We start from the raw sequence: 21,964 nt of genomic DNA, 5'->3' as shown, positions 1-21,964 counted from the left end.
GGGGCCTTGGATTGAACCCAGAGCCCCACATTTCCCTGTTCATGTTCCCAGCCGAGTTTCAACCCTCTTAATACCACAAGATGGGGATTAAATCTGGACATAGAAATTCTTGCAGCATGCAGACCAGATCCAAACCATAGCAATGAGCTGGTCTTTTGGGGCACAGCATTACTAGGTCATACAGTAGTTTAGTCACAGGGGCCACCAGGCTGGCTAGCTTCTAGGGTGGAGGCCAGAGCCACATGTGGAAGTTCTGAACAAATGAGAGGGGAGATAGTCATTGGGAAATAGTTAGCCATGGTTTGAACATGCACTGGCAGGGAACAGTGAGAAAGGCTGAGAAGAGTTGGTCCCAGGCTTCGGACTGTGCCACGTGAGAGGACAATGGCCCAGGTGGATTTTACTTTACTTTTGTATAAATTACTGAAGTTTTTCTGTGCTGAGAGAGCATATGCACTATCTTATTTGTTTGAAATGAAAGAAAAAAGAAAAACAAGGGGAAATTCAGCGTAAGTTTTTACGGGAGAAGGGTCTGAGGAGCCGGCGACAGTAGCTCAATTGGAAACTGCATGCTGAGTCAGCAGGAAGACAAGGACACAAGCCCAACACATCAAAACATAGGAATAAATGTCAGGTGTTGGTAACACTTTAATCCCAGCACTCGGGAGGCAGAGGCAGGGGGATCTCTGTGAATTTCAGGCCAGCCTGGTCTACATAGTAAGTCTCAGGCCACCCAGGACTAGATGGTGAGACCCTGTCTCAGAAGAATAATTTTTCTACATTTATTTATTTTGTATGGAGGCCATATGCATGCAATGATAAGCACCTGGAAGTGCTCAAAGAACAACTTTTCATTCTTTCACTATGGGGATTCTGGGGATGCAACTCAGGTGGTTAGGTTACCCACTGAGCCATCTCACTGGCTCCACAGTGAAACCTCTCTCCAGAAATGTAAAATAAAAACTATCACAATCAAACCTACTTAAATGCCTTCATTTAAATTCAGGTGCCTCAGGCAGCATTTCTCAAAAATGCTGGCTCCAGAAGTACTAAACCTGTTTTTTAATGTTTATTTATTTATTTATTTATTTTTTTTTTGAGATGGGGTTTCTCTGTGCAGTCCTGACTGTCCTGGAACTCACTTTGTAGACCAGGCTGGGATTAAAGATGTGCACTGTCATTTATTTTTATTCTTGAGCCAAGGTCTGACTTATTTATTACAGGCTGGGACTTGACCTCACCACATCTCTGAGGGTGACCTTGACTTCCTGACTCTCTCACCTCTACCTCCCCAGCACTGCCAACATAGGGGAAAATAATTTATTACATTGTTTGCTTTTCAGGACCTTTCCTACCATCCAAAAGTGTGTGATTCATCAGGCCCTCCTCTGGCAGCCAGGGCAGGGAGCCCTACATGACTCTCTTGCCATCCGGGACGACTGAGGTGTAAAGGCATCTGCGGCAGCGCGTTCTACGTTCCTGCTACTCTTGTGTTCTTTCATCCTTTAGTAAGGGTTTATTTGTTTTACTGTTATGTGTGTGTGGCTCTTTTGCCACTATGTATGTCTGTGCAATGTGTGAGTGCCGTGCCTCAGAGGCTGCAAGAGGACATAGGATAGTAGGGACAGGAGTTGTGAGCTGCCATCTGGGTGCTGGGAACCTCATCTGAGGCTTCAGTAAGTATTCTCTCTCTCTCTCTCTCTCTCTCTCTCTCTCTCTTTCTCTCTCTCTCTCTCTGTGTGTGTGTGTCAATGTATATATGGGTATACTGTTGCTGTCTTCAGACACACCAGAAGAGGGCAAGGGCATCAGATCTCATTACAGATGGTTGTGAGTCACCATGTGGTTGCTGGGAACTGAACTCAGGACCTCTGGAAGAGCAGTCAGTGCTCTTAACCTCTGAGCCATCTCTCCAGCCCCTGTCTCCAGATTCTTGCCTTAAGTCTCATCAGTGATGAACTATAAGTTGTATAATGTGATAAACTCTTTCCTTCCTTGGTTACTGTTTGGCCAAAGCAATAGTAAGAAAACAAAGGCAAGTCTTTTAATTTTTATTTATTAGTTTATTTGATCATTTATTTTTTTTATTTATGCTTTTTTAAGACAGCGTTTCTTTGTATTGCCCTGGCTTTCTGGAACTAGCTGTGTAGACTAGGCTAGCCTTGAACTCACAGAGATCCACCTGCCTCTGTCTCCAAAGTGCTGGGACTAAAGGAAGGTGCCACCACCCAGTCATTTTTTTTAAGCAAGAAAAACAATGAAAACAAAGGTTTATTGAAGTATAATGTGTATGCCATAACATTCAGCCCTTTAAAATGTATAGTAGAGGGCCTGAATGTAGATGGTTCAGTGGTTAAGAGCACTGACTGCCCTTCCAGAGGTCCTGAGTTCAATTCCCAGCAACCACATGGTGGCTCACAACCATCTGTAATGAGATCTGATGCCCTCTTCTGGTGTATGTCTAAAGACAGCTATGGTATACTTACATAAAAATAAAAATAAATCTCAAAAAAAAAAAAAAAAAAGTACAGTTGAGAGGTTTTCACTATATTTATGAGCCATTATCACTATCCAGTTACAGAAAAATCAAACACACACACACACACACACACACACACACACACACAATTTTCCCCAGTGTCAAGTCAAACTCAGCACCATAAGTTAGGCTGGTAATCTCACTGAGCCACTGAGCTACAGTCCTGCATTGGCCCCTGACACAGACACTAAGTAACTTAGGCTGGCCTTCTGTTTCTCCTGCCTCAGTCTCTAGTACTGGTGAGATTGCAGGCTTGCACCACTGTGGCCAACGCTAATTATAAAATATTTTCATAATTCCCCATACCCTAGGTCTCTTCCTTTTCCCAGTAAGTTGTCATTGACTTTCTTTTGGCGTCATGGCTCTGTCTGCCTTTGGTATTTCAGATGGGAGATCTGACATGTGGCTGTCCAAGCTGACTCGATTTGTGTGTTGTCAAGCTTCTGTACTTCAGAATCCTGCTGCTTTTGATGGCTACTACCCCACTGTGGGGATAGCTATCCTTGAGTTTATCCAGGTATCAGTTGGTGGGTATTTACAAACAATGCTGACATAAACACTTATGAAAGACTTTTGTGTGAATATGTTTTCAATACTCTATAAAGTTTTTTTATTTGATGTGCTTAAGTGTCTTGCCTGCATATATTTATGTGCCTGGAATGTGTGCAGGACAGAAGAACTGGAGCTACCAATGGTTGTGAGCCACTGTGTGTGCTGGGAACTGAATGTAGATCCTCTAGAAGAGCAGCCAGTGCATTTAATTCCTGAACCATCTCATTTAAAATATATATCTTTCCAGACAGGGTTTTTCTGTGTAGCTCTGGCTGTTGTTCTGGAGCTGGTGCTCTAGACCATGCCAGCCTCACACATGAACCTTTGATCCCTCTGCCTTCAGATGCTGGGGTTGCCAGTGTATACCTCCACATCTGGTTTCATGCAGTGTTGGAAATCAATCAGAGCATTGTGCTTGCCAGACAGGTTCTCTACTAGCTGAGCTCTAGCCCTAGTCTGTTTTCTTCTAAGAGTTCTATAATGCTTTTTTTTTTTTTTTTTTTTTTTTTTTTTGGATTTAGAGTCCATGAACCATATTGATTTTTCTTTTCCAACACTGGGGAGGCTAAGACAGGAAGATCACAAGTTCAATGACACCTTATACCATGTTGTGAGACTCTATCTCAAAAAACAGCATTTGCGGGCTGGAGAGATGGTTCTCAAAAAAAAAAAAAAAAGACACGAGTAAAGATTAAAATTAAAGAGAACTGGGGTGAGTTAGCTGGAGATGGCTCAGTGGTTAAGAGCACTGACTGCTCACCTAGAGGCCCTGAGTTCAAATCCCAGCAACCACATGGTGGCTCAGACCCATCTGTAATGGGGGTGTCCCTTTCTGGTATATCTGAAGACAGCTACTGTGTACTTATACACATGAAATTAATGATTTTTTAAAAACCAGCATTTGCATATGGTATATGATAGGGGTTTAGGGCCCAATGCTATTCTTTTCTAAAAGTGTCAAGTTCTGTTTTTTCCCCTGAGGACCATCTACCCTTCCCTTGCAGGGATTCAGCCTAAGGACTTGGGTATACTAGACAGTCGTGAGATCACAGAGCCACAAAGTCATATACACCTAGTCCCTGGGGTGTATTTTTGTTTTGTCTGAGATGGAGTCTCATTTACCCAAGCTAGACCATGGAGTCAAGGCTGGTCTTGAATATACTGCCTCTACCGTCCTGTGCAGATGACAGGTGTTTGCCTTCATGCCTGAGTTTAGAATACTTTTTCTGCTGGCTGGCACTTTGTATTCAAGTTTCTGGTAACTCCCACCCACAGACGCTCTGTATATCACATTGGGCCTTAGAGGTCAGGCCTATGTGAATTAGCTGGAGCTTCTTGGGAACTGTTAGCAGCAGGAGGGGGGAGTGAGACCAGGGAGGGCTGGAAAGGAGACAGTGATGGCGTCCTGTGGTGCCCTTTCCGGCTTAGCCATTGTGACATTTCTCCGTGTGGTATGTGTGGCTGAGCTCGTGACTGGTGTGTACTTGTGGGGGTGGGGTGTGTGGTCCTGTAGGACAGTGTCAGAGCTACTTGGTGAGTGTGAGATTTTGTTTTTTTTAAATGTGCTTACAACTGAGCATCCAGGGAGACTGGGATCCTGGTATATTTCACTGTCACCCAGGGCAAGGCAGCACTTGAAGTTTTTACTGTGACATGTTAAGGGGGAGGAGGCTTTGAGTGAGACTGAATGTGACAACGACAGATACTGGGTGACAGAATGGAACGGAGCAGAGGCAGGCAGGCTGTGCCAGGAAAATGTGGGCGCCCAGTAGATGCTGCTGAGTTCAAGTGTCAGGCAGGTGTCCACTGTCCCATCCCCCACAGGCCCTGGTAGACGCCTGAAAACAGGGAGACCTTCTCCATAGACAAGGGGACATAAGGAGCTGTGACTCACGGGGTATGTCCGGGCTCAGGCACGGCACAAGCTGTGTACAGTGAAGGCAGGAGGGTGGGTGGACTGGGCTCCTCTCAGCCTGAGCTGTCAGAGTGGCTGATTAACACTCAGACCTAGGCATGTCTTCCTTCTCTGTCCCCTGTGGTGGGAAGAGAGAGATGCTACTTCCTCTACATGTCCACGCCTGGGGAGGCAGGCGTAGTGGGCCTGTGCCCAGGGTGGGTAGAAAGCTGCTGACGGATGCATCCTCAAGTTCTCAGAAGCTGTACCCCGGAACCTGAGGGCTATACTAGAGAAACAGCACAGGGCTTAACAGAGGAAATAACATTTTATTCGTTGGAAACCTAGAAGGCTGCAAGGCAGGAAGACGGAAGATGTGGGGTGGACAGAGAGCGAAGCCCGGCTGGCAGATCTATGGGAACCACCTGGAAGTCAGCTCTGAGGTGACAAGGAGCTGGAAAGGCTGTTCTTTGTCCTGTAATGAGCTGAGCTAAGTTCTCCAGCTGGGGCCAGGGAGCCACCCTGCTCCAGCCACAGGAGACCTGACTGTGAGGGGAGGACAGTACAATGTGCAGGAGTTTCAATAGGGAAATGAGTTCAGACAGTGAGAATTAAAACCGTGATTGAGGCTGCACTACAACCAGGTTAGAATAAATACCCCAGTGACCCACATAAGAAACACCACAAGTGGAGAAAGCAGATTCGAGGTGTGCATTTAGCTGTCATGGACATTAGCAAATGTGGCACCCAAGTCAATGCTGGGGTGCGATGAGGGGTTAGAGGTTGCCGGGGGCACAGCACAGGGGCACTTGGGCTGTAGGGGACAGCAACGCCCATGGTTTATAAAGGGGAGTTGGGGCAGACAGCCCGGCCCTGGCTTTGGAAGTCTGTGGAAAGGGTGGGAGATAAGGCCGCTGGGCAGAGTGCTAAAAGTACTGGCGGACACTGTGGTGTCCACACAAAGCCATGGTCCTTTCCAGGATCGAGCGCAGGTTCCTGGTTCATAGGGATGTGGTAAAAGCCACCCAGCCATACTTGGAAGCATGGCCCACTTCAGCCAAGTAGGACAATTCCTCCTGGGCAGGAGGGTCAAGCTCTGGGCTCTGGCCTGCAGGGAGCGGAGTTGGCTAACAGAGAACACAGCAGCAGTCAGCACCGCTGCCCCCTTCACTTCCGAAGGAACTTCTTGTTGAGCAGGAAGATGAGGAGGTTGACGTTGACTTTGGCTTTGTTAAAGAGTTTCATGACAGCCACACCCTCATACTGCAGCTGCAAGAGGTCCTGGGGGGAAGAAACAGGGAGGGGGATTTAAGAGCTTCTGGGAGTGGCCCAGCCAGACTATGAAACACTAATGTCACACCGCCTAACAGCTGCCAGGAGCACCCTTTGCAAATGAGAAAAACAGGCCCAGTGATTTGAGCAAATGTCAAGCCAAGTGGAGTCAGGACTTGAAACCAGGTTTCTTACTCAAGGCGAACAACAGAGAATCTGTACTGAAAATCATGGCTCTGAGTCAAGCTGTCGTGGCACACACTCGTGTGACTCCAGCACTGGGGGAAATCTGGCAGGATAGTTACAAATTCCAGGATAGCCTGGGCTATGAAATATAAAAAAAGCAATAAACAACAGCTAGGTCTGGAGAGAGGGCTAATAGTTAAGAGCACTTGCTACTCTTGCAGAGAGCCTGGATCTGGTTCCCAGCACCCACATCAGATGTCTTATAATCGCATGTAACTCCAGTTCCAGGGGATCCAACACCCCTTTCTGGCCTCCCTGGACACCTGAATGAATGTGTGCAAACAAATACACAAATAAAAAAATAAAATATATCTTAAGAAAAACAAATAGCAAATATGGCCGGGCATGGTAGTAATAAAGACTAGACTTTAATTCTAGCACTTGGGAAGCAGAGATGGGCAGAGCTCTGTGTGTTCTAGGCTACCCTGGGCTACAGAGTGAAACTGTCTTTTTTTTAAAAAAAAAAGTGGGCTGGAGAGATGGCTCAGTGGTTAAGAGCACTGACTGCTCTTCCAGAAGTCCTGAGTTCAATTCCCAGTAACCACATGGTGGCTCACAACCATCTGTAATGGGATCCGATGCCGTCTTCTGGTGTGTCTGAAGACAGCTACAGTGTACTCACATACATAGAGTAAATAAATGTTTTAAAATTTTTGTTAAAAAAGCAAAAACAAAAACAAAAATATAAAAGTCCTGATTCACTGGATGTGGTGATACAAACCTTGTAAACCCAGGAGGCTAAGGCAGGAAGGTTGCCTTGAGTTTAAGTATAGTCTGAGCTACAGAGAGCTTGCTACCTCAAAAAACAAAGGATGGTCCAGGGATGAGATCTTTATTGTTCAGTCATGAGGAGCAGAGTTCAGATCCCAGCACCCACATCCCACAAATGACTATCAATCCAGCCACAAGGGATCTGATGTGCTCTTTGGACTCCATAAGCACAAAGGTGTAGGAACACACCCATCCACAAATACATCAAATATACCTTCAGACAGACAGACAGACAGAGTTTGGATCTTCAGCATCCACAGTAGTGTTCACTATAACCCAGCACTGGGAGGCAGGGACAGGTAGAGCCCAGAGGCTCACTGGCTAGCTAACTTACTCAAAACGGTGAGCTGGCAGATTCAGTGAGAGACCCTGAATCTTAAAAAGGACAAAAGAAAAGAAAAAAGTATCTGAAGACTCTAAATGTGAACATCTGGGCTCCACATGTCCATGTGAGCACATACACACCCCCCACACCCCAACACCAGCAACAGAAAATAGGGCTTGGTTATAGTTCAGTTGGCAAAGTGCTTATCAGGGACTTGAGTTGGATTCCTAGAACTCATGTTAAAAAAAAAATACACTTTAAAAATACGGGCCTGGGGGTGTAGCTCAGTTGGAATAGTACTTGTCTAAAATGTGTGAAGCCCAGGTACCCCATAGATCAGCTGTGGTAGCGCATGCTGCAATTCCAGCATTAGGATGGAAGCAAAGTAATCATAAATTCAAGTCATTCTCAGCTAGTGATGGCCATCCTAGGTGACAGGAGACCTTGTTTCAAATCAAAGCGAAATTACTGTTTCCCTGAACATTAGCTGAAACTGAGGTCAGTTTCCTTAACCTTTTATCCTGCAGAATGGCTAGGGGGTTAAACAAGGCGGTGCAAGGAACCAAACCTAAAGTCCCGGGGTTTACTTTGTTTTTCAGTGTTGGGACTTAACCTTTGGTTCTATGTGCACTAAACAAATACTCTACCACTGAGCTAGATCCCTAGTTTGCTCTCTCTCCCTCTCTCAAAATTTATGTATTTATCAGACACACCAGAAGAGGGCATCAGATCCCATTACAGATGGTTGTGAGCCATCATGTGGGTGCTGGGAATTGAACTCAGGACCTCTGGAAGAGCAGTCAGTGCTCTTAACCACTGAGCCATCTCTCAAACCCCACCCCTTCCTCCACCCCCAATTCTCTTTTTAATTTTAATCTTTGTGTCCTTCTTTTGAGACAGGATGTAATCTTGGCTGGCCTGGAACACATCTGACTCTGCCTCCCATTACAAAATTAAAGATGTGTGCCACCATGCCCAGCTTTATCTGTGTGTGTATAATGTGGTCACGCACACCACAGTTCATGTGGAGAGGCAGGGGACAATCTACAGGGGTCAGTTCTCTCCCTCCACTGTGTGGGTAGCCTCAGGGCTCAAAACCCAAGTCATAGGGTTTTTCAGTAAGAGGTGTCGTGAGCTGAGCCTATGCCAGCCCTGGGCCTGGAAGTTCTGATCCTCCTGCCTCAGCCTCCTTGGTGTCAGGATTACAGACCTGCACTCTCAGGCTTGGCTCTAGCAGGTGCTGGAATGATCTTACCTGGTAGTGGAGCTGAAAGTTCTCCATGTCTACACCCAGGAACTTGGCATTGACGGCAAACCTTCCTGCCTCATCACCAGGAGTGATGTCAAAGATGACATTTCTGAAGCTGTGAGGAAGAAGAGTGAACACAAGGCTCCTCTTTTCAGAGCCCACCCCGTCCTCCGCTCCTCACGGAGCAGTACCTGCCAGGAGCCAGGCTTCTTTGCTGCAGTGCCAGGGCCTGCTCTCTCTTCCCCTAGTTTGACTTCTGCCTGTTTAATCTTTTTGTACTTGCATGGCCCTACCAAGCTATTCTCACCCCCAGTCAGCTTCCCCAGCATCCTTAGCAGAACAGGAACGTGCCCACTGCCCTCTGCTCTGCTTGAAGATGCCCCACCTCCCCTTTAGCAAGTTCCCCCTTCCTTTCAACCTAGTGCCATGCTCAGAACTTCATCCCAGCCTTGTCCCTCCCTGGAGACAGGACAAGTCTGACATTCTGCCCCCCCATCAACACATACTGAGAGACAGGGAGATCTTCAATTTCCACTAAGACACCCTTTTCCAGGAGCTGGGCGGCTGTGTAGTGAAGAGACGGCTGCTTCTTCCCCTTTCCAGAACTCCTGTTCAAAAGAAAGCCCCAGAGACAAACTTTCAACACTGGCTGTTGGCTCTTAGTTGCTCGAAGGAAGACACCAGGCCCCAAGGAACAAACCCCCCTGCTGTGGGAGGTGATCTGGAACCACAGACACCAGAGTTAGGAGTGGCTAGTACCCACACTAGGTTGAATTACTAGCTAGAGTTGGGAGATGGCAGGGCAAAGGTGGATGAGTGGTAGGGAGGGAACAGAGGTCAGGGTTGGGTTTACAGCACTTACCTGGGGTTGGGGGCCAGGTGGTCAAGGCAGGCCTGGATGTACTGGTTGTAGTAGTCACCCTGTTCCTCATAGAAGATGGTTTTTGCATCTAGGCCCTGCAGCGTGGCCTGGAGTCTCAGTATCTCTGCCTTCCGCCGCTGTCGGTGCCTGCGCTGGTTGCAGATATCCTGCAGGTGGGGATGAGGAAACGGGTCAGCACCCTTCATAAGTCCTAGAACACCTCACAAGGCTTACTGTGAGGATGTTTAAGAGAAATAGGAAGAGGCCCTCGGACAGGAGTGGCTTTGGGTGGAATGTCTGCCTAGCATATGGGTTCCATTCCCAGCACTAGGACACAGCCACCAGGAAATCTGGTTTACCTAGGAGACAATCCAAGCATACTGAACACACCTAACAGCCCAGGCAAGGAACTCAGAGCCTCTCTCCAGGTCACCATGACCCAGTGGAAGAAAATTGGGAGGAAATCTGTCTGTCTGCTTGGTCATAGGACCTTTCCTTCAGAAAGAACCCTGGAAGGGTCTAGGGCTGGAGAGATGGCTCAGAGGTTAAGAGCACGGACTGCTCTTCTAAAAGGTCCTGAGTTTAATTCCCAGCAACCACATAGTGGCTCACAGCCATCTGTAATGAGATCTGGTGCCCCCTTCTGTCATACAGGCATACATGTTGTACAGAATAGTGCATTCATAATAAATAAAATCTAAAAAAAATAAAATAAAAGAACCCTGGGCCTTCCTTAAGTTGGGAGTAACTTGGGACAGCACACGCTGGGGAAAAGTCTGCCTTTAGGAAGCCAGCACAGTGGCTTTGCAGCAGCCACATGTAGTCGTGGCTTAGGTTATCACCTTGGCCAGCTCATCCACAAGTCCCTGGTAGCAGTCACTGGCCCTGACCAGCCCCAGGCCCTGCAGCCGGCGCAGGTTCCGCAGGACGCGTTGCTGCTTCTCTGCCAGTGGCAGGACGGTGTGTGCCATCAGTGAGCGGTGTCGTTGAAGCGGCTCTGGTTTCTGGTTGTCACAGGCTTGGCGCCAACACATCAACCGATGATGGGCCTCTTCCTGGGAGAGCAGCAGAGATGCTGAGGGGGGGTCCTAGGCCCTACCATCCTGCTTCAGAAAGGACAAACCCCAGAGCTTAGGGGAGTCCTATACACATTCCTACCTTCCCTGCCTAGGTTCTGGGGGGTGCGGGTGGGTATGGTGGTGGGGACAGTGGGGAACGAAGAAGCAGTGACAGAAAAGAGCCTTATGGATAACACGTGGCCCAAAGTATCCACATTGATCAAAGAGACACTGGCCGCTGACAGCTTCCTAACCTAGCGTGGCACTCTGTGGTATAGGTGGAGCCTGTCTAGCTGTTTCGGGACATGCCTCTGCCTGCCATTACCAGCTCTACTCAGGGAACTAACTCCTGGCTCTGCCCTTACTCCAACCCCAACAATGAGTCCGCCTGGTATCCTTTCTTGCCTCCAAACCCTTCAACATTCTCCATTTCCGGTCAATTTCTTTATGTGGTCCTCAGAACAGACTGACCCCCCCCCCCCCAGCACTAATCTAACCCCTGCACTGTGCAGGGAGCAGGGGGAGGAAGGGGAAGGAGAGGAAGAGAGGGCGAGTGAGCAAGCTGCTTAGGCTGCTTCTTCAGCTTGTGGTGTCAAGGTGAGACAGAGGCTTGGTCTTCTATGCGTCCAGTGGCCTCTGTGGCAGACTAAGGGTCAGGTGCAGTCAAGACTTAGCTGTTACAGACAGTCCTGGCTACTCACATACTCCCTGGGAGCTGAGGAGGTCAGGATCTCCTCGAGGGAATCCCCAGGGTGGAACTGGATGAGGTCGGCCAGCATCTGTTTGGTGCTGCAGGGAAGGACAGAGTGAGGACCAGGAAAGGTCTGGACAGGGTTGGCCAAAAAGCTAAGGATAAGTGGATCTTGCCCCAAGTTTGGACTGTTAGGGATGCCCAGGATAAAAAGAGAGGGAGGAACCAGGGGAGGTGCTGTCCCATAGAATACTCTTCCCCAAACTGGCCTCCTCTGATCCTTCAGCCCAAGTATTCACTTCCTCCTGGTAGCCATCCCCATGTCTGACCCCTCCCTCTGGAAAGTTCTCTGCTCCTGTCACCAGCTCTTGTTGACAGCGTGTGAATGAGCAGAGAGCTGACTCAGGGAGATGGTGCTGCTAACTGGTGCAGACGACCCGCCCAGCCCTCTGTGGACCATCCTGACTGAGAAGTGTGAAGTGATCGAGTTCCTGGTGTGGGCTGATAAGTAGCTGTCTGAAAAGTCTGCAAGCCTGACACCATCTAACTTCCAAACTCACGTAAGATGGAAGTTGCTCAAAAGAACTGAGTGCACAAAGCCGTCTTGACTTCCATACATGTGCCATGGCATGTGCTCCCTCTAATCATGCATGTACATACAGAGGAGTTCCCGTCTCCAAAAGTAAGGCAAAGCACGGTCTGCAAGCACTGCTGCTCCAGGATCCTGATCAGCCCTGTGCTTTCAGCTGTGACTTCAATGAAAAGGCCGAGAGGCTGCCAAAGACTAGCTAATGCTATTTTGGGCAAGGTGAATGAGAACGAGGCTTCAGGGAGAACTTTTTGAAGAATGGGGGAGACCTGAGAGAGCCACCACACCCACCTCAGAAGTAGGCTTTGGTTGCTGTTGTGGTCGGCATCTGTCTCCAGTCCTTCGAACTTGTTGGTGAGGGTCAGGGACACTTCGAGCCTGCTCAGATCCTCATGCCCATTGGTGGCTATGTTGTCCCCTGTGATGGGTTGAGGGATGAGTGAGACAGGAACACAAAGATAGGGTCATAGTAGAGGTGCTCTCCTGTATAGGAAGCCCTTCCACACTGTCCTATGGGACCATACCATGCCCTCAGCTTTGATACCCATGGGCTTAAACTACTATCACTGGGCCTCTGTATGATCTTCATCTGGGTGCCAGCTGGGCCTTGCAGTTTAGAGGTGTTGGTAGCATCCCACTGACGCTGCCCTTCCACTGCATGCCAACCCCCTTCTCATTCCAGAGGTCCAGAGCTAGTAGACCTGCCCCTTGCATCTCCTCTGTATGACTGTGTTGCCGTACTTTGGCCTTGTCTAGCATCAACACCTGTGTGCTGACCATGAGGCTGTGTATGTCAGTCACAGGGAACAGAGGGACATGACAACCACCCTGAGGCACATACCGATGAGGTCAGTGATGGTGGGTGGCTCCCCAAGGTCCTCTAGGAGCTGGTGCAGTGGGTCTTGGTGACCTGGGGCCAGCTGGTCTTGGTGTTCCAGCAAGAGCTGTGAATGGCAGAAGGAAAGAGGGTGCAGGGCTGAGCCAGGCTTAGTTTTGGGTGTGTGTGTGTCAGGGTTCTTGTGTGGACTTCCAGCCTAGCCCTCCAGTGCTTACCCTGTGTGTGCTGATCAGCTCCCCTACAGTGATGTACACCATGGGTTTGGCTACAGCTACTATGTCTGAGTACTCATCTATGGTGAAGCGTTCCTCCGGCTCTGGAACCTGGCAGGCTCTGTAGATGAACTTCCTGTCCCAGAAAGAGAGCACAGCAGAGTGAACTAGACCAGTATACGCTCACCACTTGGATGGCCACTGTCCACATCGGGTCAGTTCTGATGCTAGTCTTGACCCCTGCCCTTCTTTTGCCTGCTTTTGGTGTGCCACCCAAGCTAGCTAACTATTGCTACTCTCTGTCCCCTGGGAAGCCTCCTGCTGCCCTCCAAGACCTCCCATATACCCTGTGTCTCTGGTCTTTTCTTCTTCAGACTCTAGAGAACAGAGGGGGAAGGAGAGAGGGCCAGGGAGGCATAGGGTAATAGGACCCAAGACCTGAACTTGAGATGCAAGTCCTCCAGGTAGCCATTCAGGACTCGGAGGTGCCGGCTTTCCCCGGAGAAGATCTTCCCGGCAGCAGCATGCTGTAGGAGCTGAGCCACAGCTCCTAATGCATGGCGCTGTGGGGCGGCCAGGGTGCTGCCTGCTGCCATGGCCACAATGTCAAAGGCATCAGGAGCTACCACAGCTGGGTTCAGGAAGCGGTAGTACAGGAGGTTTCCAACCACCTGAGTGCAGAGAAGAAATTCCAGAAAGATCTGGAAGCCACCTTGACAGCCATAGGTTCACATTCCCCGCTGGTGAGCTTGGCTCAATTTACATGATGGGGTCTGTTTCTTTTTTGGATATTTATAACATTTGTCATCCCGTCTGTTTGGGGATCACTGGCAAAAGTGAACAAAGGAGGGTCTTGAGGTGGCAGAAGAGACACAACACTTGCCTTATAGATGTCCCTCTCGGTGGCATTGGGGAACTTCTTCTCCAGGGTTGTTTTCAGGACTTTGGCCATATACCGCATCCCATACCTTAGGAACAAAACAGGGACGTTGTGGTTCTTATCTCATTCCAGACTCAAGATACGAGAAACTAGCAGCCTCTCCCTCTAATCTCAGCCACTCTAGAGCTGAGCCCACATACATTCCACCTCTGCTGCTCCCTGTGGCAGACTGGCGTTCCTTGCTGCAGCCCTCTACACCCCTGGGCCTTTGCCCTTCCTCCTGTCCTTGTGTCAATACCAGGACCAGGTCCCTATTGGCCCCCTACAGTGCTCCCGGCCTCCAACTCTTTGTTTCTGAGACAGGGTCTTGCTATGTAGTACAGACAGTCCTCAAATTCATGATCTCAACCTCTGCCTTCCAAGTACTGCTACCACAGTTGTGAGCCAACACATCCAGCACAAGAACCTTTGACCTGAGACCTCTTCCTTCCCCACAAACCACCTCTGCTTACCATATACCTCACCGTCCCTAGTGGCACGTTACACTGTTTCCTGGGTACCCAACGGCTCAGGAAACTCCAAGGCAGCCAACTTTGCCAGCTCTCGGAAGTCCCAAGTAGCATGCCCGAGCTGGGGCAGGGGCTGTCTGCCTGCCCACTTTCCTCCCATCTGCCCCTCTGTCCCCTGGCTGGAAAGACTGGAGTGGGTACTCAGTCTCACAGGGGTTTTATCAGAGCAGCGGTGTCATTCCAGCCTGAATTTCTTTGTCAACTCCTGTGATGGGTTTGCTACCACAAAGCTAATCAGACTGTTAAAAGCTATGTCCACATCTAGAGACTAGATGGAGATTTATAACTCACTGTATTTCTCTCCTTAGACTTCAGTTTTTTTCTTATTCCCAATTGCAAAGCCTCAGTCCAGCTCTCCAGTGTGGGGCTGCTTCCAACCTTGCCCTCAGAGCTAGGAACCAAGTCCAGTGGCTGAGTGACCTAGGCAATACTTGCTCACAGTTTCTCTTCTTTTTCCAAGACAGGGTTTCTCTGTGTCGCCTTAGCTTTCCTGGAACTCACTTTGTAGACCAGGCTGGCCTCAAACTCACAGAAATCCTTCTGCCTCTGCCTCCTGAGTGCTGGGATTGAAAGCATCCACCACCACACCCAGCTTCAAATAGTTTTCAACAAAACATTTGTTCAGTGATTTTTGTTTTGAGACGGGGTCTCATGTAGCCTAGGCTGGACTCAAACTTGGAAGTTAAGGTTTGTTATGGTTCTGACCATTCTCCATCTACCTCCAGGTTACCGGCTGGTTTTTAAGAAGAGAATTGGGGTCTGGTGAGATGGATTAGTGGTTTAAGGACACTGGCTGTTCTTTTAGAGAAAGATGGCAGCTCACAATCACCACCAACTCTGGTCTCAGAGATCTGTCACGCCGTTTCTGGCCTCTGAAGGCACCAGGTACACACATGGTGCACAGACAGACATGTATGTAGGCAAAACACCATACGCACTAAAAAAACAACCCCCCCCAAGAAAAAAAAACTTTAAAAGGGCTAGATGTAGTGGCACACGCCTCTAATCCCAGCATTTGGGAGGCAGAGGCAGGTGAGTCTCTGTGAGTTTGAGGCCAGACTGTAGCAAGTTCTAGGACAGCCAGGGTTATGTAGAGAGACTGTCTGAAAGAGAGAAAAAAGTACGGGGGGGACCACTGTAACTGAAGTACATCACCAGTAAATAGTAACCTTTCTGACTTTGCGGGCCGGAGAATCCCATCTTTTCCCCAATTGTTCTCAGACGAAAGTGTGTCTGTTATTTCGGATTCCCCTTTGACCAGTGACATTGTGCCAGCCACAGACCCAAGTGTAGTGTCCCAGCTCAGTTCGCTGGCAACACACCTGAAGTCCCTCTAGGCCCCTCTGGTGCCCTCCTTTCCCACCCGCTTCTCTTGAGAGTGTCACGCGTTCTTCTCTGCCCTGCCAAACCAGCCTAGCCCTGGGGGAGGTGGTGACATACGGAATGTGGTCCACAGATGAACTGATGGCAGCAAAGAACTTCTCGGTCACGGTGAGGAGACTGCGCAGGGAGATGTCTAGTCGTCTCTGCACTTCAGAGTGGCTCAGAGCCTGCTCGGGGGTGACGTCATAGGGGAGATGGCTGTGGGCAGAGAGAGTGACACAGTAGAGCTAGTGCCCCCTTCAGTTGTCTCCCTTCCTGGGCTTTCTCCATCAACTCCTCTATATGATCTTCTACAGATAGGCTCAAGACAGCCTATACCAAGAGGAAGGGCCAGAGAAAAAGGTAGCACTCAGCAAGAACCGCAGCAGTGAGGATGCACAGTGAGAAGGGAGGACTGCAGCAGGGAGGGAGGACTGCAGCAGTGAGGATGCACAGTGAGGTGGGAGGACTGCAGCAGTGAGGGAGGACTGAAGCAGTGAGGATGCACAGTGAGGAGGAGACACAGCAGGGAGGGAGGACTGAAGCAGTGGAGATGCACAGTGAGGAGGGAGGACTGCAGCAGTGAGGGAGGACTGCAGCAGTGGGGATGCACAGTGAGGAGGGAGGACTGAAGCAGTGGGGATGCACAGTGAGGAGGAGACACAGTGAGGAGGGAGGACTGCAGCAGTGGGGATGCACAGCAGGGAGGGAGGACTGCAGCAGTGGGGATACACAGTGAGGAGGGAGGACTGCAGCAGTGAGGATACACAGCAGGGAGGGAGGACTGCAGCAGTAGGGATGCACAGCAGGGAGGGAGGAGGGAGGACTGCAGCAGTGAGGATGCAGGTCTCAGGTGCCACAGAACAGCTGGAAAGAGGAATGCCGGCCAGACTCAAGGCAGATACCGCAGTCCTCTTATCAAAATCATCTTAGACTGGGCATCATCGGTTCTGATATGTCACCTTGAAATACACTCAGGCTTCCCCACAGACCAAAGTGTGCCCTCCTGTCCTGCTCACGCACCTGCGCTGTCCAGTCTGGGCCTCCACCTGGTTGATCCAGCTCTTATAGATGTGGACAGGGTCTGTGTGAATGCTGATTGACCTGTCTTCCAGCACATCCTGGATGACCTTGCCGAGGATCTCCTGCAGAGCGCTCTGTCCCCGCCCGTTGCGGTAGAACCTCACCACCAGTCTCACTACTGTTGGGTTGCCTGTCACCACATCCTGGGGCTGTTCCACCTTTGACCTGTGTGGTGTAAGGTCACTGGCCTCATGCTTTTAAGGAGGACATAACTGCCTTATGTTTTCTAGAGTTTTGCCTGTTCGTGCCAATTCCAGTGCCCACCCTAAGAACCGCCCTGCTGTCTGTGTGTCTTCCTTCTTGCTAACAGGTCAGCCTGCAACCCCTACTGTTGCAGAGTCTTACACACTTCCTATAGGCTGAAGAATAGCCTCTTGATACCACCCCAGGTGGTTGCCACCTCTGACCCGCCCTCCCTGTCCCCCACGCCTGGGGTCAGGAGAGCATACTTGATTTCCTCCTGGAGTGCCGTCTTGAACAGCTGGAGCAGAAGGTAGGCCTCCCGGCGGTTGGAGGCATAGTTGTACAGACTGAAAATCACACCTTCCATGAACTTGGTGGTTTTGTTCTGGGGCATTTGAAAGATCAGCTTGGCCAAATAGATGGGCTGAGTCTGTGAACAACAGGGGAGACAGAGGGCTGGGAATGTTCTTGGAGAATTAGCAATCAGATGAGTTATAAAGGTTTTCCTGACGTGGAGAAAGTATCACCTCAGAGCACTGGAAATATTCCACACAAATGGGGAAAGATAGGCTCTCCTGGGAAACAGGGCATGAAGAAAGGCAAAGAGAATGAATGCCTCAAGCTCGGAAGGTGATGGAGTCTTCTTGGGGTTTTAATTGCTCTGTTTATTTTAGCGTTGTGTGTGCTGAGCAAGCACTCACCATTGTGCTACCCTTTCTCCTCCCCCGAAGGCTCCTCCTGGGAAGAGCTCTTTGCTTACCTGCAGCAGGTAGAAGAGGTGCTGGTAGGCCTCTAGTTTCTGCCGTTTCTCTCTGCTCAGTGACTTCAGTCCCTTCTGTTTGTCCAGGATCATCATGTCCGACAGTTGCTCCTTATTCTTCTTGGTCAGCTTCTTGCAGTGGGAGACTACCTCCTGGATGTGGGTGTAGGGGCAAGTGAGGCCAGACTGCTTCCAAGCACGAAACATGGTCCAGACTCAGTGTCTGGAAGAGCCAGGGCTCGTGAGAGGAGAAAGCTCTTGCTACTGCCCACAACTCTACTTGGCACCTCTGCTGTCACAGGTGGGCCTTCAGAGCTCTGGGCTACCAGGCAGAGGCCCTGTGCCTACTCATGGGTTTTCCTCTAATTATTATCGACTAATAACCTTGGGGGGAGGGGCACATGACAGCATCATCAGCCTGCTACTCCACTTTCGTATCTGGCTCTGCATGCTGCCAGGGAAGATATCAACTCCTCATTCCAGTGAGCTACAGAGGAAACAGACTGATCACCCACGGCCCCTGCACGAGGACTTGGCAGAGCCAGCCATTCACATTCTCCCTGCAGGATACCAAGGGCAGAGGGCCATAGGTACAAGGACCTAAGCCAGGCGGTAACCCACACATGGGAAGGACAGAATTCCCCGTTGAAGAATGAATGGAGCGGCAGGACTGGGGAAGGGTGGCTCAGGGGGCATCTCACCTGCAGGGTGATCCGGTTCTTGACTAGCAGGCCAATCTTGATGTCCATGAGGTTGAGGTCCTGCTCCAGTTGCTGATTCGAGCGGATCTTCCGAACCACCTCTTCCTGGAGCTTCAGCAGCTCTGCTTCAGCCGAGAAGTCCTCCTGACTCTGGTTCAAGAGGTGAGCGAATTTTCGGACCACACAGAGGGGAGGGTGGCATGCATGCACTGAAAGGAGGGGACGTTGATCAGGCAGGTGTCATCAAGCCTCTACCAGTACCTCCCCATGACGACCCCGTGTTCCACCTCAGGCCTCTCCTAACTGCCGGGTCTGCCGATGAGCTTTCGTCTCGTGCCCAGGGCTGTCACACGTCCCATGCCCAGGGCTGTCACACGTCCCATGCCCAGGGCTGTCACAGCTGCTCTTTGCCTCTCAGAACCCATGGTGGCCTCTCCAGTGACTTTCTCCAAAACCTCAACCCTTTCCAATGCTCTGCAAAGGCATCCTGGTTCTGGCCCACCTGTCCCTTCCTGCTGGGCTGACCTGTCTCCCACGCCCCGCCCTCCATCTGTCATCTACCACATAGCCCTGCCAGCTGCATGTAGCACTCCTATGGTGTGTCCTTGAAGCAAAGTGACCAACTTTTTTTCTTTGTTATAAAGTTATAAACAAAAACAAATAAACAACATCTCATGTATATGGTGTTTTGCCCGAATGTGTGTCTGTGCACTATTCAAACAAAGGCTGGAAGACGCCCTTGGGACTGGAGTTATGGACAATTGTGGGCTATCATGTGTGGGTGCTTGGAATTGAACCTTGGTCCTTTTGAAGAGCAGTCAGTGCTCCTTGCCATCTCTCCAGCCCCAAATCTAGGTGGTTTAAAACCACTTTAAAAACAAACAAAAAAACCCTCAATGGGTCCAACCCTACAGATCCATCTTACAGATGAGCTTCCAAAGGTAGAGAGAAAGGTGATGAGCCACAGGTTACCCCCAGCTAGTAATGGAAGAAGCAGTCGGATCTGGAGGCTGTATGAATCTAGACTCTGTGGCCAGAGGACTCTAGTGAGGGATCTAGGCAAATAAGCCACTGTTGGATACTGCACGGCTGTTGCTTTGAGAGGGGCAAGCAGGATGGATCTTGGGGACACAGAAGTGAGCCAGGGGAGGTGGGAAAGGACAACAGCAGATGTCAGAAGCTGGGAATGCAGTATGGCGTATGCCACGCCATGGTGTCTTTCTTTGCTTTCTGTGAACTTGATACAAGTTAGAATCTGAGAAGGAACCTGAGCTGAGAAAATGCCTCCACCTGACTGGCCTGCGGGGAAGTGTTGGGCATTTTCTTGATTAGTGACTGATGTGGAAGGGCCCAGTCTACTGTGACCAGGACCATCCTTGGGGAGGTAGTTGGTACTGGGGTATGTAAGAAAGCAGAATGAGCAAGCTAGTAAGCAACACTTTCCCGTGGCCTCTGCTTTCCCTCCTACAGATGTTCCTACCATGACTTCTCTCAATGGTAGACTGTGGGATGGAGGTGTAAAGATGAAATTAACCCTTCCCTCCCCTCCACGTTGCCTTCAGTCTCGGTGTTTATCACAGCCATAGGAACCTAACGAGACAAGATGTGAGGAGATACAGGAGGGTGGGGGAAAAGGGGCTGGAGGGGTATTGTGGCTAGGAGACTGGACCTCAGCCTATGAGAACCACAGCAGATTAGAAGAACAGTAAGAACAGCAAGCAGCAGGACTGCTCAGCTGCAGTGGAGATGCCAAAGCCCCATGGAGAAATGGTCAGGATGATCTGGTCCAGTCAGCCCTGAGAATCAGGACCTCAACCTCATGGACACCAGAGATCAGTCAATGGGAATCGGCTTAGGCTCAGGATTAGTGGATTAAAATGATTGCAGAAATGACAAGTGACCACCTCTGATGGCAGGAATCCTTAACACAGAAGCCACCATGCCACACAGTACGTGGACAATTCTGGGTAGATGCTAGGCCGAGGAATCACTGGAGGAATAACTTTCCCCCCAGAAATACTAAGAACTGGAGGGACGGAAGAAACATAAAGTGCAGGCCGAGCTGTGTAACAGCAGAGGGGATGGTGGGGAGGGGAGGAAGGAAGCAGTCCAATGCTGACTGCCGGAGGGAGGAGAACTAAGTGTGAGCCGCCCCAGGCCCCCACCTGAAGCACAGAGAGGAAAGAGCCCTCCCGCTCCAGGAATCCAGAGCAGGAGGTGAATGTGGAGATAGGCCAATGTGCTAGTTCACACCCAAGGCTGGAATTCTGGACTTGCAGGACAGGGACTAGGCTGGAAAACAGACTCTTACCAGAAAGTTCTTGCTACGCACGCATAAGGACCTGAATCGTAGGAAAGGCCAGACGTGGAGGCACATGCCTGCAATCTCAGGCTGGGAGGTGGAAACAGGAGGCTCTTGGGGGCCTCATAGTCAGCGCATAAGCCAAGGAAAATGGCAAAGTTGGAAGTTCAGGGAGGGGAGAAAGAGACTACACACGGGAATAGAAATGCTAGGCCCGCTCAGAAAGAACCTGGCCCAGAGGAGCCTTGTCTATGACAAAACTATGTGCTACGGGGAGGTGAGAACTCTATGCTCCTCAGATAACCTGATGATGGCCTCACCCTTTCCTGCTGTGCATCCCCAAGGGTGACACAGAGACCTGTCTGGCTCTGGGTTTCTATGTCCCCAGCATACCTAACATCCTGTAGTCATCACGGGCTTTCCTGGCTCGGAAAAATGCCTGAATCTTCACAACGGAGTCGACCTATCATGGACACAGGGAACAGATGGCTGTCCTTCTACTCACTCTGCTCTGGTTTAGGAGTACAGACAGCGTGATGAGGGCAGCACTCACGTTCTTCCGGAAGTATCGCAGACGCCTGAGGTACTGCCTCCGCACTGCCCACATTCGGGCCCAGGCCTGGATCTGGGAGGAGAGACACCACCTTCAGAATCTCAAGCCGAGACCCACCCTCAGGTCCTTGGCAATGCAGTCAGCTCCAGGGCTACGGGAGGTGACAGAAGGTAAAAGTGTTCTAAGGATCGCTCAAGAGAAAGGAACCGCCCAAACCACCATAGTTACCTTGATAATAGCATCCAGGTTTGCTTTAAAATACTGCAGCCGCTCCTGGTAAGTCTTCCGTTGTCTATATCCTCGCCAATGAGCCTGCCAAGCAGAAGAGGGAACCCTAGCAGACCCTGAGCTCAAGAGGCCAGTGGGAACAGCTTTATTCTGGGCTCTTGAGGTTGCTGTGGCAGTTTGATTGAGAATGGCCCTGTACAGGCTCATATAGTTGAATGTTTGGTTCCCAGTGATGGAGTGTTTAG

The 21,964-nt window shown here is 50.1% G+C and overlaps 1 protein-coding gene across 1 annotated transcript in view; it reads right to left on the bottom strand.

Annotated features, from left to right (window-relative positions):
- Positions 1 to 5,455: 5,455 nt before the first annotated feature.
- The window catches only part of IQGAP3 (IQ motif containing GTPase activating protein 3), a gene marked incomplete at its 5' end in the record, with an annotated part of 39,392 nt that continues 22,883 nt past the window's right edge, over positions 5,456 to 21,964 (bottom strand). Inside the window, 19 exons of the mRNA XM_080915680.1 lie at positions 5,456 to 6,266; positions 8,855 to 8,963; positions 9,355 to 9,456; positions 9,711 to 9,877; positions 10,553 to 10,765; positions 11,470 to 11,557; positions 12,340 to 12,466; positions 12,890 to 12,992; positions 13,102 to 13,234; positions 13,537 to 13,769; positions 13,982 to 14,066; positions 15,988 to 16,128; positions 16,933 to 17,157; positions 17,442 to 17,605; positions 17,936 to 18,088; positions 18,637 to 18,845; positions 21,332 to 21,401; positions 21,492 to 21,563; positions 21,720 to 21,803. Of these exons, the coding sequence (XP_080771806.1) occupies positions 6,153 to 6,266; positions 8,855 to 8,963; positions 9,355 to 9,456; positions 9,711 to 9,877; positions 10,553 to 10,765; positions 11,470 to 11,557; positions 12,340 to 12,466; positions 12,890 to 12,992; positions 13,102 to 13,234; positions 13,537 to 13,769; positions 13,982 to 14,066; positions 15,988 to 16,128; positions 16,933 to 17,157; positions 17,442 to 17,605; positions 17,936 to 18,088; positions 18,637 to 18,845; positions 21,332 to 21,401; positions 21,492 to 21,563; positions 21,720 to 21,803 (2,592 nt within the window). The 3' untranslated portion in view covers positions 5,456 to 6,152. The remainder of the gene's footprint in view (positions 6,267 to 8,854; positions 8,964 to 9,354; positions 9,457 to 9,710; positions 9,878 to 10,552; positions 10,766 to 11,469; positions 11,558 to 12,339; positions 12,467 to 12,889; positions 12,993 to 13,101; positions 13,235 to 13,536; positions 13,770 to 13,981; positions 14,067 to 15,987; positions 16,129 to 16,932; positions 17,158 to 17,441; positions 17,606 to 17,935; positions 18,089 to 18,636; positions 18,846 to 21,331; positions 21,402 to 21,491; positions 21,564 to 21,719; positions 21,804 to 21,964) is intronic.

Source organism: Micromys minutus (genome assembly GCF_963924665.1).
Source record: "Micromys minutus genome assembly, chromosome: 4".
Classification (NCBI taxonomy): domain Eukaryota; kingdom Metazoa; phylum Chordata; class Mammalia; order Rodentia; family Muridae; genus Micromys; species Micromys minutus.
This window is presented reverse-complemented; position numbering and strand designations above follow the sequence as displayed.